Source organism: Culex quinquefasciatus, chromosome 1, assembly GCF_015732765.1.
Source record: "Culex quinquefasciatus strain JHB chromosome 1, VPISU_Cqui_1.0_pri_paternal, whole genome shotgun sequence".
NCBI lineage: Eukaryota > Metazoa > Arthropoda > Insecta > Diptera > Culicidae > Culex > Culex quinquefasciatus.
In genome coordinates this window covers 18370756-18388112 of record NC_051861.1, presented here as the reverse complement: position 1 = coordinate 18388112, position 17357 = coordinate 18370756, and the positions used below count along the sequence as shown (strand labels likewise).

Here is a 17357-nt window from a genome sequence, read left to right as displayed (position 1 = left end):
CCAACTTTCCTCTCAAGACGGCTCACATGAATCGAACCCATTTTAAGCTATGAATGTACAAATACTCCGGATATTCGATAATTTACATAACAAGGCCTTTGGTATAGAGATCCAAAAATCAACCAAATTGGGTCCTAAAATGAAGCTTAGATTGCTGATATTATTGTTTACAGCGATAAAAATTATTTTTCTGAGTACAATGACCCTTTGTACGACCACAAAGAGTTTAAAATGGATTTTTAAATCAATTTTGAAAAATTAATCTCGCGGTCCTTCTTGACAGAAAAGCTCCTACTTGACAGCTCGTTCCAAGGGGACCATAGTTAATCCATCTAAAAAATGTTGACTTGTCAAAAAAAAAAATTTGCATTAAAATGAAAAAAAGTGATCAGAAATGGTTTTTAACCGTGTTTTTTAACGTTGTACATAAAAATTGACATAGGGCTTTAGTACCCAATTCAGGCGACAAGACGAATACTAAAGTAACAAAATTGAACAAACCTTACAAATCAAGAAGTGGACATTATTTGTGCCGTTCTAAAAGTTTGTATCCCACATTGAAAGCTACATGTTCCATCAGAAAAGTTGTTCTAATCTACCCTAACATTCGTTCCGCATCATGGTTCCGATTACCGTTCAGGTCACACGTGTGATTGCAAACCACGGTGTTGTGCAAGCTGGCCACCACGATTGTCGCCGAGTGCGCACCACATGTGGCCAATCCGGTGACGACGTCCGGTCGAGATAACCCATTTTCCTGCGGTAAGAGCCAATCAGCGAAGCGAATTTCCCACCTTCTTGGTTGACAAATTTTGCATTGGCGCAATTCGCCAACTTGGTTGTTTTTCATTTTGACAGATGACGCCATTTTGTTGTTTTGATATTTTTCGACTAATTTTCAAAGGTTCGAAAATTCGATTCTAACAGAATGTAAAATGCTCAATTTGCTTCAAGGAAAACCTGCGCATGCGCTTCAAGAAATAAAAACAAAATGGCGCCCATCGCATTAATGCTGTACAAAACGTGCCTGCGCACAAGTGTGCAAACTTCCAGGGTGGCAAAACCCCTTTTTAGTGGAGGGGCAATAAATTGATTTTTATTGATGGTTTCGGATCGATTCTCGGGGCTCGTCACCCCACTAAGATTTGGCGTCGTCATCAATCATAAACCTGCCGGAGCTGCCGGAATAGGTTTGCAGGCTTGCAGGTGCACGGTTCACCTTGCAGATTTACCTTACGGGACTACAAAGTAACACATGGACCCAGTAGGCGTTGAGCTGCACCAGAAGTGTGGCTAAGCTGTCAGAATGAGGGGCCGGTGTTGCCAGATTTTTTCTGGACTACTTGAATGTTACTAATGATTATTTTAAACTTGTTTCAGCTCGCGAAGGATTCACCATCATTGGTAAGTATACTTTTAATAACATGGCATCTCTGCCATCATTAGGAAACCGTTCAGGTTAAATGAAGCAGGATCGTTCAGTGTTGGCAAATAAAAACTCGCCGGTACAGACGGTTGGAGACTTTATGAGCTGCTAGGAGGCCCCGAAGAAGATAAATGGACAATTAAAATGAATATGAAGCTAATAATTCCCTTCCCAGCACTCGGTCAGGTGTGAGAATTCTTCTATGCCGCCTGCTACGATGATGAGGTTCTCAATGACGCGGCCACTTTCAGTTTTGCATACACAAAACCGTCAGATTCTATTGCTGTTGGCGAGTGGAAATGTCAGCTTGATTACCAACACTCGCGGTGGCAGTCATATTTTTAAAGATTGTTCAATTAAAGCGATCATTCTTTAACTGGAAGTCGTTAAAAAATCGATTCCATCGGACGGTCGCTAAGGCAGGAACTACTAGACCCTGTAACCGTTTGTGGGTCTTGGAAGGTTCGTTTTTATTATTATTCAGCGCGCACTTGTTCAAACAGTTGCGCTGATGTGGAGACTTGAGTTAAGATGACGACAATCATTAACGGAAGGCAGCCAGTAAAAAGTGTGTCGAGACGATGATGCTGGTGTTTATCGGCATCGGTTCCATACTGTGTGTAACCAAGCTGTTTCGCTGTCGCTACCGTAGATACGACACGTACCACGTACAGAACACACGAGGTCGCATTTGTTCATACAAAACTCTGTACTGACCGGTGTGGTGTTGTATGAGCAATATATTTATTCTAAACTGTGCTAATCCATCACTTGAAACATCAAAGACGACATGATTGCGACAGAAATCCTTTTAAAACAATTGTGTTACAAAACAACAAAAAACTCGTTTAGTTGGCAGCATTGGTCACAATGGGAGTGAAACCAGAAATTAAAAAATCCTTCAGATTTTTTAAACTGATCACGTTTCATAAGATTTTTCATATTTCAACTTATTTTATCGTATGCCATTTTCGACGTTTGGTTGAATTTATATTGCGGAGTGCCGCTTATTAGTACAAATCTAGAGTTTTTTTTATATGTCCTATACTGCCGTTCTACGCATAATTGTCCCATGTCATTTTTGGACGATTTTGACATTTTGATATTTTTAAGTTTAGTTTATCGTATACTTTTAGAAAAAAAAACACATAAAATCTAGTGGGGAGTTTGGGGTAATATGGACAGTGGGGGTAATTTGGACACCCCTTTAAAAATCCCGTTTTCTTCGGATATAAAGTGAAAACGGAAATTTAACTGATAAGGATAGTACTAGTAATGGCCTAGGAGTATGGACAAACCAAAAAAGTTGGAATAGGTTAAGTAGTTTTGGTATAATATGTAAAAGTTTACAAAGGCCGGTTGGCACTGCCTTAAATTCTAATATTTAAAGGTTAGGAAATAAGGTTTTGCAGGAGTTATATGGCAAAAAAGTGGACATTTTTTGTTTAAGGGGGTGGCTTGGACGATGCCTGAGATATGTACGTATTAAAATTGTGCATTTTATCCATTTTTATCATCAAAAATTGCAATTAATGATAGAACATGCTGTGGGGGTAGTTTGGACATGGCTTGTGGGGTAATTTGGACATACTTGAAAGTCTACCTGTCAGGCAACAAAAAAGTAACTTTCATGGTTAGATGAGTTTTTAAAGGGATTTAGATAAATTTAGAGGGATTTAATATGCCAAAACAATCAAAAATGAATGTGAGCAATGAAAACTTTCACAAAACCCCTATTTTTTAATTTAGATAAATTTATTCCAATTTTCGAATTGATTAAAATCTGATTACTGTACATTTGGCGTTCAACAAGACTCTAATGTTGATTGCTTTTAATTAATTTCTTTGACAGTTCTAATTTCTATGCTGGTTTACAATAATATTAAAATTTGAAGGGCTACAGAATGTAAAATTTAAAAAAATATGATATTTTCAGGCTAATAAATTCTATATAAAGATTGATTTATATAAACATAAACGATACCTTAATGAGCATGAGCATGATCATGAGCATGGTTGACTGCCAATGAGCTGCTACTCCGTTATTGACAGATCAGCTGAAGTTAAACAATGAATCAAAAATGATCAGTGGGAGCCAACCATCCGTTCACTCCCAAGAAGCCTGCAGTTCAACGAAAGGGAGGAATGCTAGTCCGATAGTTGAAGTTGCAGACTCATCAAGCACACAGTTTTCCGCTATATACTTGTTGATACCGCTTGAGACCGTTGAATCCACAGCATCTCCTTCAAGCATCACGTGATTAATTTTTTTTGGGTTAGTAGGATAAGGTATTGGCTTTTCGATGCCTCCCGAGCTACGATGCTATGGGGAGGACTTTCATAACAGACCCGTCGGCGAGCCTTCCGAGCAACGATGCTATGGGAAGGTCTTTTGGTTAACACGCAAACTCACTCACACACAATTATTTCACTCCACTATTACTTAATCCAAAATGTCAGTGCGTCTTTCGATCATTATATAGAAATGGCTTTTTCACCATAAAAATAAAACCTTATTCAAAAAATTATACACAATTTACCCGACGCCGTGCCTTCCTATCAACGATGATATAGGAAGGGCTTTGAAAATCACAAAACAATTAATTAAGATCACAAAAAAAAACACCAATTACTCAACGAAACTTACGCTCAAGACACAAATAATTCAGTAAGTCATGCTATTATTCGATTACCACAATCACTCACCCCTAACGAACAGCGACACAAAAGCACACAAAAAAATAACCTGCATAATCACGACTTCGCGTCCCCACTTCCAGCGCACCAATGATGCTATTATTCGATTACCACAATCACTCCATAAACATAAACGATACCTTAATCACTAAAAACAAGTATAGTGCCTGATCCAGAATCAATGTTTAAATCATTTCAGTATTAATGATTAAATTATGTATACTACACTGAACTATTTGTTATCTTCCTATTGAATTATAGTTCTATCACAAAATCATCATTTAAACCTTTGGTGAAATATTGTGAGCAACACTTACAAATATAAAGCAATTACAAAACCAGGTTGAAGGATAAAAAACATGCTCAAAAAATCAAATGTTAAACTTATTCTTCAACATGTGTCAAAATTACCCCACAAAAGGTGTTCATATTACCCCACAAGGTATGTCCATATTACCCCACAAGGCATGTCCAAATTACCCCTCAAGGCATGTCCAAATAACCCTCACACAAAAATGTGGGGGTAATTTGGACACCTTTTAACTTTTGCGATAAAAATGAGTTTTTCATCAAAATTTATCGAAATGAATGAAATTTTTCCATCAAATATGGTCTCTATTATCCTCTGGTGTCATCCACATTCCTTTAAAATATCTGGAGTTTTTTTTAAAAGGTCCTATAAACCAAATTTTCAATTTTTGCTTTTTGGGTGTTTTTAGAACCGCCTTGAGTCAGGGGTATTCAAAAACACCCAAAAAGCAAAAAATGAAAATTTGGTTTATAGGACCTTTTCAAAAAAAAAAAAACGCCAGTTATCCATACAGCCCGTAACAGAGCAATTTTCTTAGGGTGTCCAAATTACCCCACACTCCCCTACTTTGTTCGGAAACTCATCGAAAACAACACCAAGTCTTTTTGTCCCAACGTTACACTTGTACGCATAATTGTCCCACCAAGTATTTTCTCTCATAGAATCATTAGTTTAACGAAGCATTATGCCTTGTTTACCTATTGTATTATATATATTTTGCTTTTTTTTAGTTGAGTTAATTCTTAGGAAAAAAAAGTGTTGACCAAATGCAGTGTTGCCAAATTCTAAATGTTTTAAAATAAAGTTGGAAAAGAACCATAAGTCATTACACGCGTTTTGTTTCAATCCGGCGTGCATTGTGCAAATAATAGACAAAAGTTTACATTTTTAATTGCATTCTCCACGCGTATCTTTTGATTCATAACAACCGATGAGTTGGCGGAAAAGATGCACAATTTTGCAGATGCAAATAAATGCAAAGTTCACTGAGCGATCTGCGATGGCGGTCATTACGATGTGGCCAACGTGTTGAAATTCAAATCATGGCACACTTGGCGAGCTTTTAATGCGTTTTCATCCTAGATTTTATGCACCGTAATCGTGGGCCGGGAGAGCCTTGAGAGCCGGGCTCATATTGCTATCGGGTCCCAAATTCGATGCGCTCCGTTCTGGTTGGTTTACGATGACGAGTGTGCTTTTCAAACAGGAAAACACCTTGGGTTGTGTTGGAGAAAAACAAATAAAGCACCATTTCAGCCGACTTGAGGAAGTGATATGGAAGTTTACAAATTTTGCACTGGTAAAAAGCACGAAGATGCCGTCGAACGCTTCATGGAACCACTGTGCAATATCATGTTTGCTGCAACTTTTTGACAGTGTTCAACACTGGAAGAAAACGACACGAAGAATACAGAACAAACTCGCGACCGCACAGTGCAACAAATGTGACGGATGCATTCCAGGTTTGATGCAATAACCAGAACAAATTTTTGTTTGCTTTTCTTTCGTAAGAACGAGGAAGAATGAAAGAGAAAGAAAGTTTGACACAGAAACAAAGCACACACAGAATGTATCCCAAGTGGCGATGCAGTTGTCAGCTTTTTTATGAAGACATATTATTTTTATGATGTTCTTAATTTGAAAATTATGGAAATGCTTCACTGCCGACTTGAATAACACACCTGAGGATTGTATGGTGGTCTCGCTTGCCGTTTCGTATGACACAAACCAGCATAGAACTTTGGTTGTTGCTATCGCACTCATGTTTTCCTATTTACTACCGTTTTTGTTTGTATTTATCATTTAGCGGCTATCACCGTGTCGCTGCTTGAGAGGGATTTTCAGTATAGTTTTGTAAATACCGGTTGCAAGCTGTGTGTTGCAACAACCACCATGCAACCACGGGTGTATTCTTAATTTATTTCCCTACAAAACCTTCCACTAAAGAAGACCGCATAATGTTTTCGTGTTTATGTACATATATTGTGCTGCACAAAACAGACGACAACTTGAACACATCACGTATGACACGGAGCCCGGGCCGATCTTGGCGACCACTTGGCCATAAAGCACCAAAGCCGACATCCTCTGTATTCAGACCAGTCAAATTGCAAACGTACACCCAAACGAAAAATATATCTCAAAATCTGCAACAGTGAATTTGCTGCAGAAAATGTTATTTATATTTTATTACATTTTTTGCAGCAAGCCCATAGATCATTTTTGCCCGCGTGTAAACACGTCAGCGATCTGCAGTTCTCACCAACACATAGAATGCTGGCGCGTCCCCGAGCAACAATCTAGAGAGAACATTATGTTCGCGCTCTGTCCCTCACCATTCATCAAGCGTCCATGGCGCGGTGGTAGCGTGTCGGATCAGCAACCTAGAAGTTGATGGTTCAATCCTCGTTCTGTTAAGGTTTTTTTTCTGCAATACAATCAATCTGCCGTCGGTAATGTCGATAATTGTCAGTAACGGGCAAAAATGTCATACCCCTATATCGCAAAAAATGCATGAAGACAGTTTTCATGCAGATTCTGATATACTTTCATACTGCCATGCATCAAAATCATGCGACCGCCGGTTGGGTGTAGGCCAAGGTGTATGAATTCGACAAGGTATGGTAGATTTCTCAGCTTTAAAAAAAGTTAGGCCAAATTTCATTGGATTTCATTAGCAGGGTTGTTGATTATGAAATTTTAGCGTTTTTTCTTCTTTCAGCGTAAAAATAAAAACGACTTTCATGTTACCTTTTTATAACAGATCAAATTTCACTTTACCTATAAATAACCATACACTTTGATAATATATACTGCGGGAACTGTTCTGCTATGACGTGAGGGCATCGATTTTAATGATGGCACGCTTTGGTACTTTGCTGAATAACAAATGAAAAACATTAAATTTGCTTCTTTTCTATAATTACCGAAGTCCTTCGAACCGATAAGATTTGCAGTGTGCACTACCAGTTTTGATAGTAATCACATATTAGGACGAGATGTCAAACTGAAGGCATCGCGTTGCATTACCTCCAACCAAGAAAAGTCCATACTATCCGAAGCATTAAACGACCTCAACGAATCCAACGTGTGTTTACCTTTCCCAAAAACGGACAACCGACCGTCCTCGTCCGTGCACTATGCGTGGATGAGCGTTCAATTCGTTGCGAGATGTGATAACTGACAAATCGTAGCGTAAAGTGCCTTATTTTCGACCTACGGTACCAAATTTGGACCTCTCTTTTTTGTTTAGAGGAGATAGCAGTCTTTACTCTTTTCAACCGACTGCATCACGATTAATGCTAAACAATTTTTCTTATTATCACATCTTGTTTGATTCCGGTCCTTCTCGTCAAAGCAAGGAAAAGGTGTGTGATAAACGTCTTTTTGCGTCACACACAACAGAAAAAAACTCATTTTCAGAACTGAGCCAGGCTTGGTAGGTCAAGATCTCAAGACTTATTCTTTAGAAGTGAGTGAAGCAAGGACAGAAATGTGGATCTCGGGAATAAAGCGAGCAGCCAAGAAGGTTTTGTTTGAACAAAAATATGGAAAATAAACACACCGAAAAATATCGTAATGTGGCGTGCTCCATGAGCAACACGACGATATGGAGATTGTGCGACTCGGACTGAGAGCTCTTGCTTTCATGACTTTTTGAAGGAGAGAAAACGCGTTTTGGTGGTTTTCGAGGAAGGAATGACGAATGGAGCGAGCGGAACGAAGATTATACCTTAAATATTGGGATGTCAGAATATTCACAATTTTAATAATCTAATTTTTTTTCTACTGAGTTTCTAATAGGTTCAACTAAAATTGTTTTCCTAAAGCATTTTCTTATAGTTTTAGCAAATTTAATGAATCGGGTGATCAGGTGATAACATGGCATGTTTCTTATTTTAATTTCAATGAATGTTCCCCCGTGTGGGTCAATCGGACCGCGCACTGGACTCCCAATCCAGAGGTCGCCTGTTCAAATTTCGCGGCGGGCGCCCTAAAATTCTATAGGTATTCGGCAACTTTCAATGAGTTTTTGGAACTAATCATTAGTGATGAGATCATTGTTGTGAAAAAAAAATCATCGCGTTTGATTGATCGTATTCTAGATGAAATAGATGAGAAAAACACTATATATTATGTATGTGCAGAATGAGCCACCAATGTGAAGAAATTTGAAAACCTTGCAACCAATTTACAAAAAAAAAACAAATCCAAATAGTTAGGATTTTTTGGAAGAAATAGGAACACGGAAAAATCCGGCTTTATAATTTTCTATTCCCCAAATAGGTATTTTTGAACTTCCGATTTTTTTATATGTTTAAGGAAAGATTCTAAAACACAATCACTTAATGAAAAGTATCATCATCAAGTTATAGCTACTTTTGGATATTATTAGCGTTTAAACACTTTTCGAAAGAAACGCACCTCCGAAAAAATGATTGTAAATAAAAAAAATCAAAAAAATGGTTAAGCGCTACGCCAATGACGACAATCAATGCGTTAACCCTCTACTGCCCATTTTTTTCGATTTTTTTCCCTTGTTCAGGAAGTCATTTTGAGCTACTTGACAGTCATATGAAGCAAAAAACACCTTTATCTCGAAATGAATATTCTTTAAAGTGCTGAAATTGTATTGATTTTATGGATTTTCTTTGAAAAAATCGGAAATAACATTTTAAAATGGCTGTATCTCGAGAACTACATCAGCAAACCTTCTGAAACTTGGCCCAGAGATACTTGACAGTCATATGAAGCAAAAAACACCTTTATCTCGAAATGCATATTCTTTAAAGTGCTGAAATTGTATTGATTGTTTTGGTTTTCTTATTAATAATCGGATGTAACATCTTAAAAGGGCTGTATCTCAAAAACTACATCAGCGAATGTTTTTATTTTTTGCACAGAGATGCGCTATGGTGTAAGGAATCGATAGACCTCAAAATCTCGGAGTGCATTTTTTTTTTTTTTTCATAATGACGGTATTTTTATTACCGTGCGCTTTTGTTCTACGAATAACTTTACTTTTCTTGTTTTATGTTTTTCTTGGTTCATTTTTAGCATTTATCTTGTTTTTTTTTATTCTTTATTATAGAGTTTTTCAGCCGGAGGCTGGTTCAACTCATTTATCTTGTTTATGTTAACCACCTCCTATCATTACCTTTTGTCTTTTCAGTTTTGCCTTCCTCACCTTACTGAGGAAATGCTATAAAATCACTCGAAAAATGAACTTATTATTTTGACCTCGTAGACCCATCTTCACGAATACATATCGACTCAGAATCATGTTCTGAGCAAATGTCTGTGTGGATGTGTGTAGGTGGGTGGACAAAAAAAAATGTCACTCGATTATCTCCAGACAGGATGAACGGATTTTGACCGCATTAGTCTCATTCGATCCATCTTAGGGTCCCATAGGTCTCTATTTAAAATCAGCAAGTTTACACCCAAAGGAAAAATATATCTCAAAATCTGCAACATTGAATTTGCTGCAGAAATTGTCACATTTTATAACATTTTTTGCAGCAAGCCCGTAGATCATTTTTGCCCGCGTGTAAACATGTCAGCGATCTGCAGTTCTCACCAACACATATAATGCTGGCCCGTCCCCTAGCAACACTCCAAAGAGAAGCATATGTTGGTGCTCTTTCACTCACTTTTCATCAAGTATCCATGGCGCGGTGGTAGCGTGTCGGATCAATAATTAAGAAGTTGGTGGTTCAATCCTCGTTCTGCTAAGTGTTTTTTTTTTTGAAATACAACCAAAAAGCCGTCGGTAATGTCGATAATTGTCGGTAACGGGCAAAAATGTCATACCCCTATATCGCAAAAAATGCATGAGGACAGTTTTCATGCAGATTCTGATATACTTTCATGCCGCCATGCATCACAATCATGCGACCGCCAGTTGGGTGTAGTTAAGAACTTCAAAAGTTATGCTAAAAAAACGAAAAAAACGAAGGGTGGTTTTTGCAAGAAAACCTATCATGTTATACATTTTCAGAAAGGTATTAAAAAGACTTTTCCAATGAGGCCAAAACATTGAAGATCTGACAACCCTTATAAACAGTTATTAGCACTTAAGTGTTATTTACTTTTTTACTTTTTGGAGGCCGGATCTCAGATATTTCAATGAAAATGATGTCCGGGTCCATCATGCGACCTGTCGTTAGTTAGATAATCAAAAGACTTTCCTAATGTGCCTAGAACATCAAGGATCTGACAACACTATCAAAAGTTATTAGCACTTAAGTATTATTTTAACACTTTTTGGAGGCCGGATCTTAGATATTTCAATAAAAATGATGTCTGGGTTCATCATGCAACCTGTCGTTAGTTGGATAACCAAAAGACCTTCCAAATAAGCCTGGAACATCAAGGATCTGACAACCCTATCAAAAGTTATTAGCACTTAAGTATTATTTATACACTTTTTGGAGGCCGGATCTCAGATATTTCAATGAAAATGTTGTCTGGGTCCATCATACGACCTGTCGTTAGTTAGATAATCAAAAGACCTTTCAAATGAGCCTAAAATATCAAGGATCTGACAACCCTATCAAAAGTTATTAGCACTTAAGTATTATTTTAACACTTTTTGGAGGCCGGATCATAGATATTTCAATAAAAATGATGTCTGGGTTCATCATGCGACCTGTCGTTAGTTGGATAACCAAAAGACCTTCCAAATGAGCCTGGAACATCAAGGATCTGACAACCCTATCAAAAGTTATTAGCACTTAAGTATTATTTATACACTTTTTGGAGGCCAGATCTCAGATATTTCAATGAAAATGTTGTCTGGGTCCATCATACGACCTGTCGTTAGTTAGATAATCAAAAGACCTTTCAAATGAGCCTAAAATATCAAGGATCTGACAACCCTATCAAAAGTTATTAGCACTTAAGTATTATTTTAACACTTTTTGGAGGCCGGATCTTAGATATTTCAATAAAAATGATGTCTGGGTTCATCATGCGACCTGTCGTTAGTTGGATAACCAAAAGACCTTCCAAATGAGCCTGGAACATCAAGGATCTGACAACCCTATCAAAAGTTATTAGCACTTAAGTATTATTTATACACTTTTTGGAGGCCGGATCTCAGATATTTCAATGAAAATGTTGTCCGAGTCCATCATGCGATCTGTCTTTAGTTAGATAATCAAAAGACCTTCCAAATAAGCTTAGAACATCAAGGATCTGACAACCCTATCAAAATTTATTAGCACTTAAGTGTTATTGATACACTTTTTGGAGGCTGGATTTCAGATATCTGAATCTTCCATGCGAACTATCGTTGTATAGGTTTTTATCAGACCTTGCCAATAAGCCATAAATATTGAAGGTCTGCGGACCCTATCAAAAGAAATGAGTAAAAAAGTTGATTTGTTAAACATGTTAAGGGGGAATGTTCCTATTTTTACTGAATGTATTGACTTTATGAATGTGAGAAAGGCACCTACCACCTAAAGGTGTATTTAGTAACGTTTTTTTCAAGTTTTTGCAGCCACCATTTCATGTATTTTTTGCATGTTTTTCAAAAAAAATTATTATAGAATGAAACCATTATCATTTAAATTGTTTAAAAATGCTTAGAGGCATAGTCTAGGATAATACAAACATTATTGCAAGCTTATTTTACATTCAATATAGAAAATATTTGTGAAAAACACAGCCAAAGTTGACCCCAGAAAAAAAAATAAAAAAAAAATAGAAATACTAGATACGAACAACGTTTTTCATTCTAGATACCGAACATCTCTATAGAGAACAATGGAGAAGCATGATATTTTAAAATGTACGAATGTTCTATATATTATTTACTCTTCAACACCTAAGCTCCCAAGCTCCGAAACAAAATCCAACTTTTCCGCGAGCTTTGTAGTTTAGGCGTTAATCACCTATACTTTGTTGCACTTCATTTGCACATCCCAACGTGCACAGCCTACTACGATGACACACATTACCCACCACAATATACATGCATGCGGTGTTACGGGGCATATCTCTCAGACTCGGAACACACTACGATAAACCCCCGATATGGGTGTCGCGTAAGTTACGCTTTCCGACCAACAGTCGGTCTCCAAAGTTTATAAACTGCACTTCGGTCGTTTCGTGTTCTATTAGTCGGCGATCATTCCATTATTGTTAGAACAATTTGTACGGCCGAGTGTGAGTGTGGCGTGCACACTACCGTGAACATGTTTTATCAGAGTTGAACGATTCGGGTGGCCGAGGCCCGGGGCTTTTTTTTCCCCCGGAGGGAACCTCGTGCCAAGTGGCCGCGCGCTGTTCGTATCCGAAGACCGGCAAATAGAACTTCGGTGCTCGGCGCTCTCGAGCGCGATAATCATATACACAAACAGACGAGAGGGAGAGGGAACGATCTCCAATACACATGCGTGACCCAAAGTTGAACGGAACGGGTCAGAGCGAGACGGACCGGTATCGAAGTTTGTCACTTGGCAGAGCGCAACTTCCTCCACTCCAGTCGCATCGCCGCCTCGACCACGCTGTCACCTGCGCGCGCCTGCTTGGATCGTGGATCGTACGGTGCTGGTAGCCTTAGTAGCAGTGTCAGCACAACTCTACTCATTAGTGATCGAGTGTTCGCGCAGGACGACGGTTGTGTCTGCTGCTGCTGCTGCTGCAGTTGGTTGAGAAGAGTTCTTGGTAGCTTCGTGACTTTACTGACGTTTACTTCCTCGCGTTCGTGTGCATCCAGAGTTCAAGTGTGCCGAATGATTTATGGTAATTGAGGTTCCGTAGAACTCCATTAGGTCATCGCGGTCGCGGCCAAGTGTGACTACGTTGGAAGCGTTGCAACGACGCGGGGTTAAAACGTCTCTTTTTTTCGGGGGGGCGTCCAAAGACCAGACATCATCGCCAGGAACAAACACACCAATAAAGATAAGATGAACAAATCTGTTGAACGCCGCCGCCGCGGTATCTTCCGGAGAACCGCCGATAAAGATCCGACAACGTGCGGTGTAACGTGAACCGCCATGAAGAAGTGTGGTCTTGAACGCTGAAGAAGTGAAGTACTGGGAAGGGGAAAAAAGTGCTGAGCCAAGGCGACAACGCGTCGCTCAGTCGGTATACGCGGTTTTCAAGTGCACGGTCGTCGGCGTAAGGCGACTTGCAGGTCTCGACTCGGCAGCAAACCAGGTAATTAGATTTTTCAACCGTTTTTCATGCGAGCTTTTCAAGCTGCTGTTTTTGTGTGCGGCAGTAGTAGGCTCTGAAAAGCCGCACGATCGCGTAGATCGAAGTTCACGCGCAAAGTCTACTGTACGAGGTGCATCACGATAACGACTTTGGTGATCGCGTGGCGTTGCCACGTGGACGATTAAGAACGCTATTGCGCGAAAAGTGTGGAAAATTGGAGGATTAGTTTCTTTGCTGGACTTGGAAAAACTATTGTGTTACGTTTAAATTGTTGTAACTGTAACAAATTTGCCGATACATGCAGAACGTTTCTTATCGATTATATTCTGTTTATTTTTTCAACGAGCGAAACATAATTTGGGAAAAAATTAAACGATTTTTTAGTAAATCTGTCAAATGTGATGTTATTTTATGTTATGAAATGTTATTTTAATGAAACCATAGTAAAATGGTCAACTGAAACAGATTTCATTTGAAATAATTAGAATGACAAACAAGAAACCTGTTCTAAGAATATTGACTTTTATGTTACTTAAAAAAAATAATTTAAAGTTATCCATATCTTTAAATAAGGAAAAACATTTCCTTTTAATGATTGTACTATTGTAACGAGACAAATAAATTTGGCTGAACTTGATTAGGAAAAACGATTAAATGGACCTGAACTAACTTGAGTAACATTTTACTTGAAAAATTTGAAAATGTTGTTTCCAATTAGACGAACCTTTGAAGGCAAAACAACGCATTCTGGCATTTTTTATTGTTTCGAATTCAAGATATCGAGAAACAACCAAAATTAAAACATATTTTGTGGTAAAACTCCCACAATATTACCATGATTTTATTTACCGTGTGTGAATGTGGATTTGACATTTCGTCGCTTGTGTGCTATCTTGTGGCACTGTTATCTTTTTACAGCAGACTTGTCACAAGATAGCACACAAGCGACGATCTTTTCCATATGCTGAGACATTCTACCACAGTTTTTGAAATAGAAATTGACACCAATCATCCCAGCGTGCTCACCTTCTTGAGCAATCACAGACGCAAACTTGGAGCACACGTTTGGTGGAAAACCAATTACCGATAATGTCCGAGTGGTCATTTATGATTTGTGTCATTCATTCCCTGTCTTTTTGTCGATGTCGAGCTGTCACACAAGGTTAGGGTTGTTAGGGTCCTCACGGAACTATCGACCGTAACGACGATTGCACGACACGATTGCGGAGGAGGAACAGGAGAAAGAAGAAGGGCACATAAATTACCTTTGTGTATCTCAGCACTTTTTATACCCAATGTTTCAGAATGAAGCATTTTATTGAGCAACCGCCAGCGTGCGCCCATACGTAAAATTGATGATGATAATGATGACAGCAATTTACCCCTGGGTAGTTAGTAGGCTCTGGGGTTTGAAATAGTTTTTACATCGCTAACGCGGTATGAAAAAAGTTTTGAAAGATCGATTAAAGTAGGCCGTTTGACGTTTGTCACCTTGGCTGGCAACCTTGCCGCGTCGCCATTACGAAGAAGAAAAAAGCTTATCAGCTGAAAGCATTAAGTCTGCCACAATAGTTCCCTTATAAAATGAGAAGAATGCACAATTTGTGCTGTACCTTTTTACGACCTCAAACATACCGCCACGCAAACATGAGGGTTTTTTTTGTTATACACATACGACACATTTTTTCCGTTTCTCTCTACTCCAACAAGCTTCGGAGCTATTTATGATTATGATTTTGTTGGAAAACAAAAATGCATATCCATTCAGTAAACAACAACAAATGTTTAAGCTGCATGGCAAACCTTGACGAGCGAAACAATGCAAACCTGTTCGAGTGGCCGCCATTATGGCATGCTGCCATGTGCAGACTTCAATTTGTTAATTTGATGAATGCGCGTCAACTAACTCTCGCGGTCAACCCCTGAACTGTCGAGCTGCTGCACCACAATTTGGAGGAAATTGCGGAAAATAATGGGCTTTAGTCATGTGACAAACACACAATGGAACGACTGTAGAGTTTAGTTAAAGGGGAGACATTAACCGTTTGTGATTGAGTCCGGCTAAAAGTGTACAACTGACAGTTACACTCATAACAAAAAACAACCCACAATCGATTGAGAGCCCCCAAATCATCCTAATCGGTACCGTTTTTGCACAATTGTGCATGTTTTATTCTTTCTATCAACTGTGTGCGAACAGCAGGAGGAACAAATCGCTTGAAAACAGCTATTTTACTGTAATGTAATCGTATATAATTGCCCAGGGAACAACAACTCACTAAGTCGCGTTGGCGCAGTCTGACAGTCAATGCTTTGGGAGGCACTCTACGGAGGAAGGAAACAAGCACCGGAGGCAGGGAAGAAAAGTGCATGCTAATTTAATTTGTCTGTCATTTCTGCTTGCTCATGTTTTAATGTGCGGTTATGAGCTGCAAGTTTGTCTGTTTTTTTCTCTCTCGCTGTTTTTTTTTTTTTTTTTTTTGCAGTAGCATTGTGTTGGGCTCAGCTTTGTGTTATTTTTGCACTTTTTGAGGTTTGCCCACTTTGAGTGCTGTGCTCACCCGGTGGAAATGATCTTGCGAAATTGATTTGTCAATCGGTTTTAATCGGCGTGCACACTGGCAACACTTCCAACCCTTTGAGAAATGTACCGTCCCGATCAGTCAGTCTGCTGGTAGAACAAAATCAGGGTTACAAGATCTGGTCGGGGCGTTGAATTTCTCAGCGGGAAGAAGATCACTTGGATGGTTTTTGCTGCGTTTGCATTCAGGAAACAAAAACACTAAATTGTACGTAATTTGAGGTTGAGCCCCAAACCCTGCAACAAAGTGCTTCAATTATGGCCGATTTTGGACGTTTGTGGGCTCAAAGTCACACGAATGAATCGTGATCAGGACTGCAAACTATCATATTAACATGTGTCAGTCGTAAAAATAAAAGCAAAACACTCTGCTTGCTTGGGTCGTGAGCTTCGCGGTAGCAAATTACCGTAGCCACTAAAGCACAAATCAGGCGATAATCAGTCGACCCCAAGCGCGTTCGATGGTGTCTCGTAGGAGACCCTGGAGGTGCGATCTACTGACGACGCGAGGAGTCATGTTCGCCCTTTTTCCAGAGAACAGCTACTTTGTTTTCGTTCAATGACTTTTGTTTTTTTGAATGTTGAATGAGTTCTACACGTCTGGATTTTTTTTTTTTTTTTTGAAAAGGTCCAATAAACCAAATTTTCAGTTTTTGCTTTTTGTGTGTTTTTAAATACCCCTGAATCAAGCCGGTTTCAAAAACACCCAAAAAGCAAAAACTGTAAATTTGGTTTATTGGACCTTTTCAAAAAAAAAACTTAAGGTGTGTAAGATTTTTCGTTCATTTTAAATGCCACTTTTACTAGCACCACTTATTTCTCTTAAACCTAATAAAAATTTACATAAAACTATGTAAAAAGCGAACTTTTGTTGAAATTTGAGTAAATAATACACTAAAACGTGTAATTTTATTTGAGAGTGTAGATCTCCATTACTAAACATTCTCAAAGAGTTGTATATAAATAGGATGAAAAGGAAATGACGACCCACCCTGACCTAATCTTTTGAGTGATTGTTTTGTACACTAAAAAATCAGCTTCTAAAATCGTGAACAAGCGTTCATAAAAATCGGAAATCGGAACCACGAACAAAGTGTTCAAATTGCATGGTACGTTTTACAAAAAAATGTATCATGGAACTCGAACAATTTGTTCGAGATTCCAAAGTTCAT

The 17357-nt window shown here is 38.6% G+C and overlaps 1 protein-coding gene across 1 annotated transcript in view; it reads left to right on the top strand.

Annotated features, from left to right (window-relative positions):
• The window catches only part of LOC6035406 (thyroid receptor-interacting protein 11), a 67900-nt gene that overhangs the window by 37743 nt on the left and 12800 nt on the right, over nt 1-17357 (top strand). The window contains 1 exon segment of the mRNA XM_038249915.1: nt 1381-1404. Coding sequence (XP_038105843.1) covers nt 1381-1404 — 24 coding nt within the window.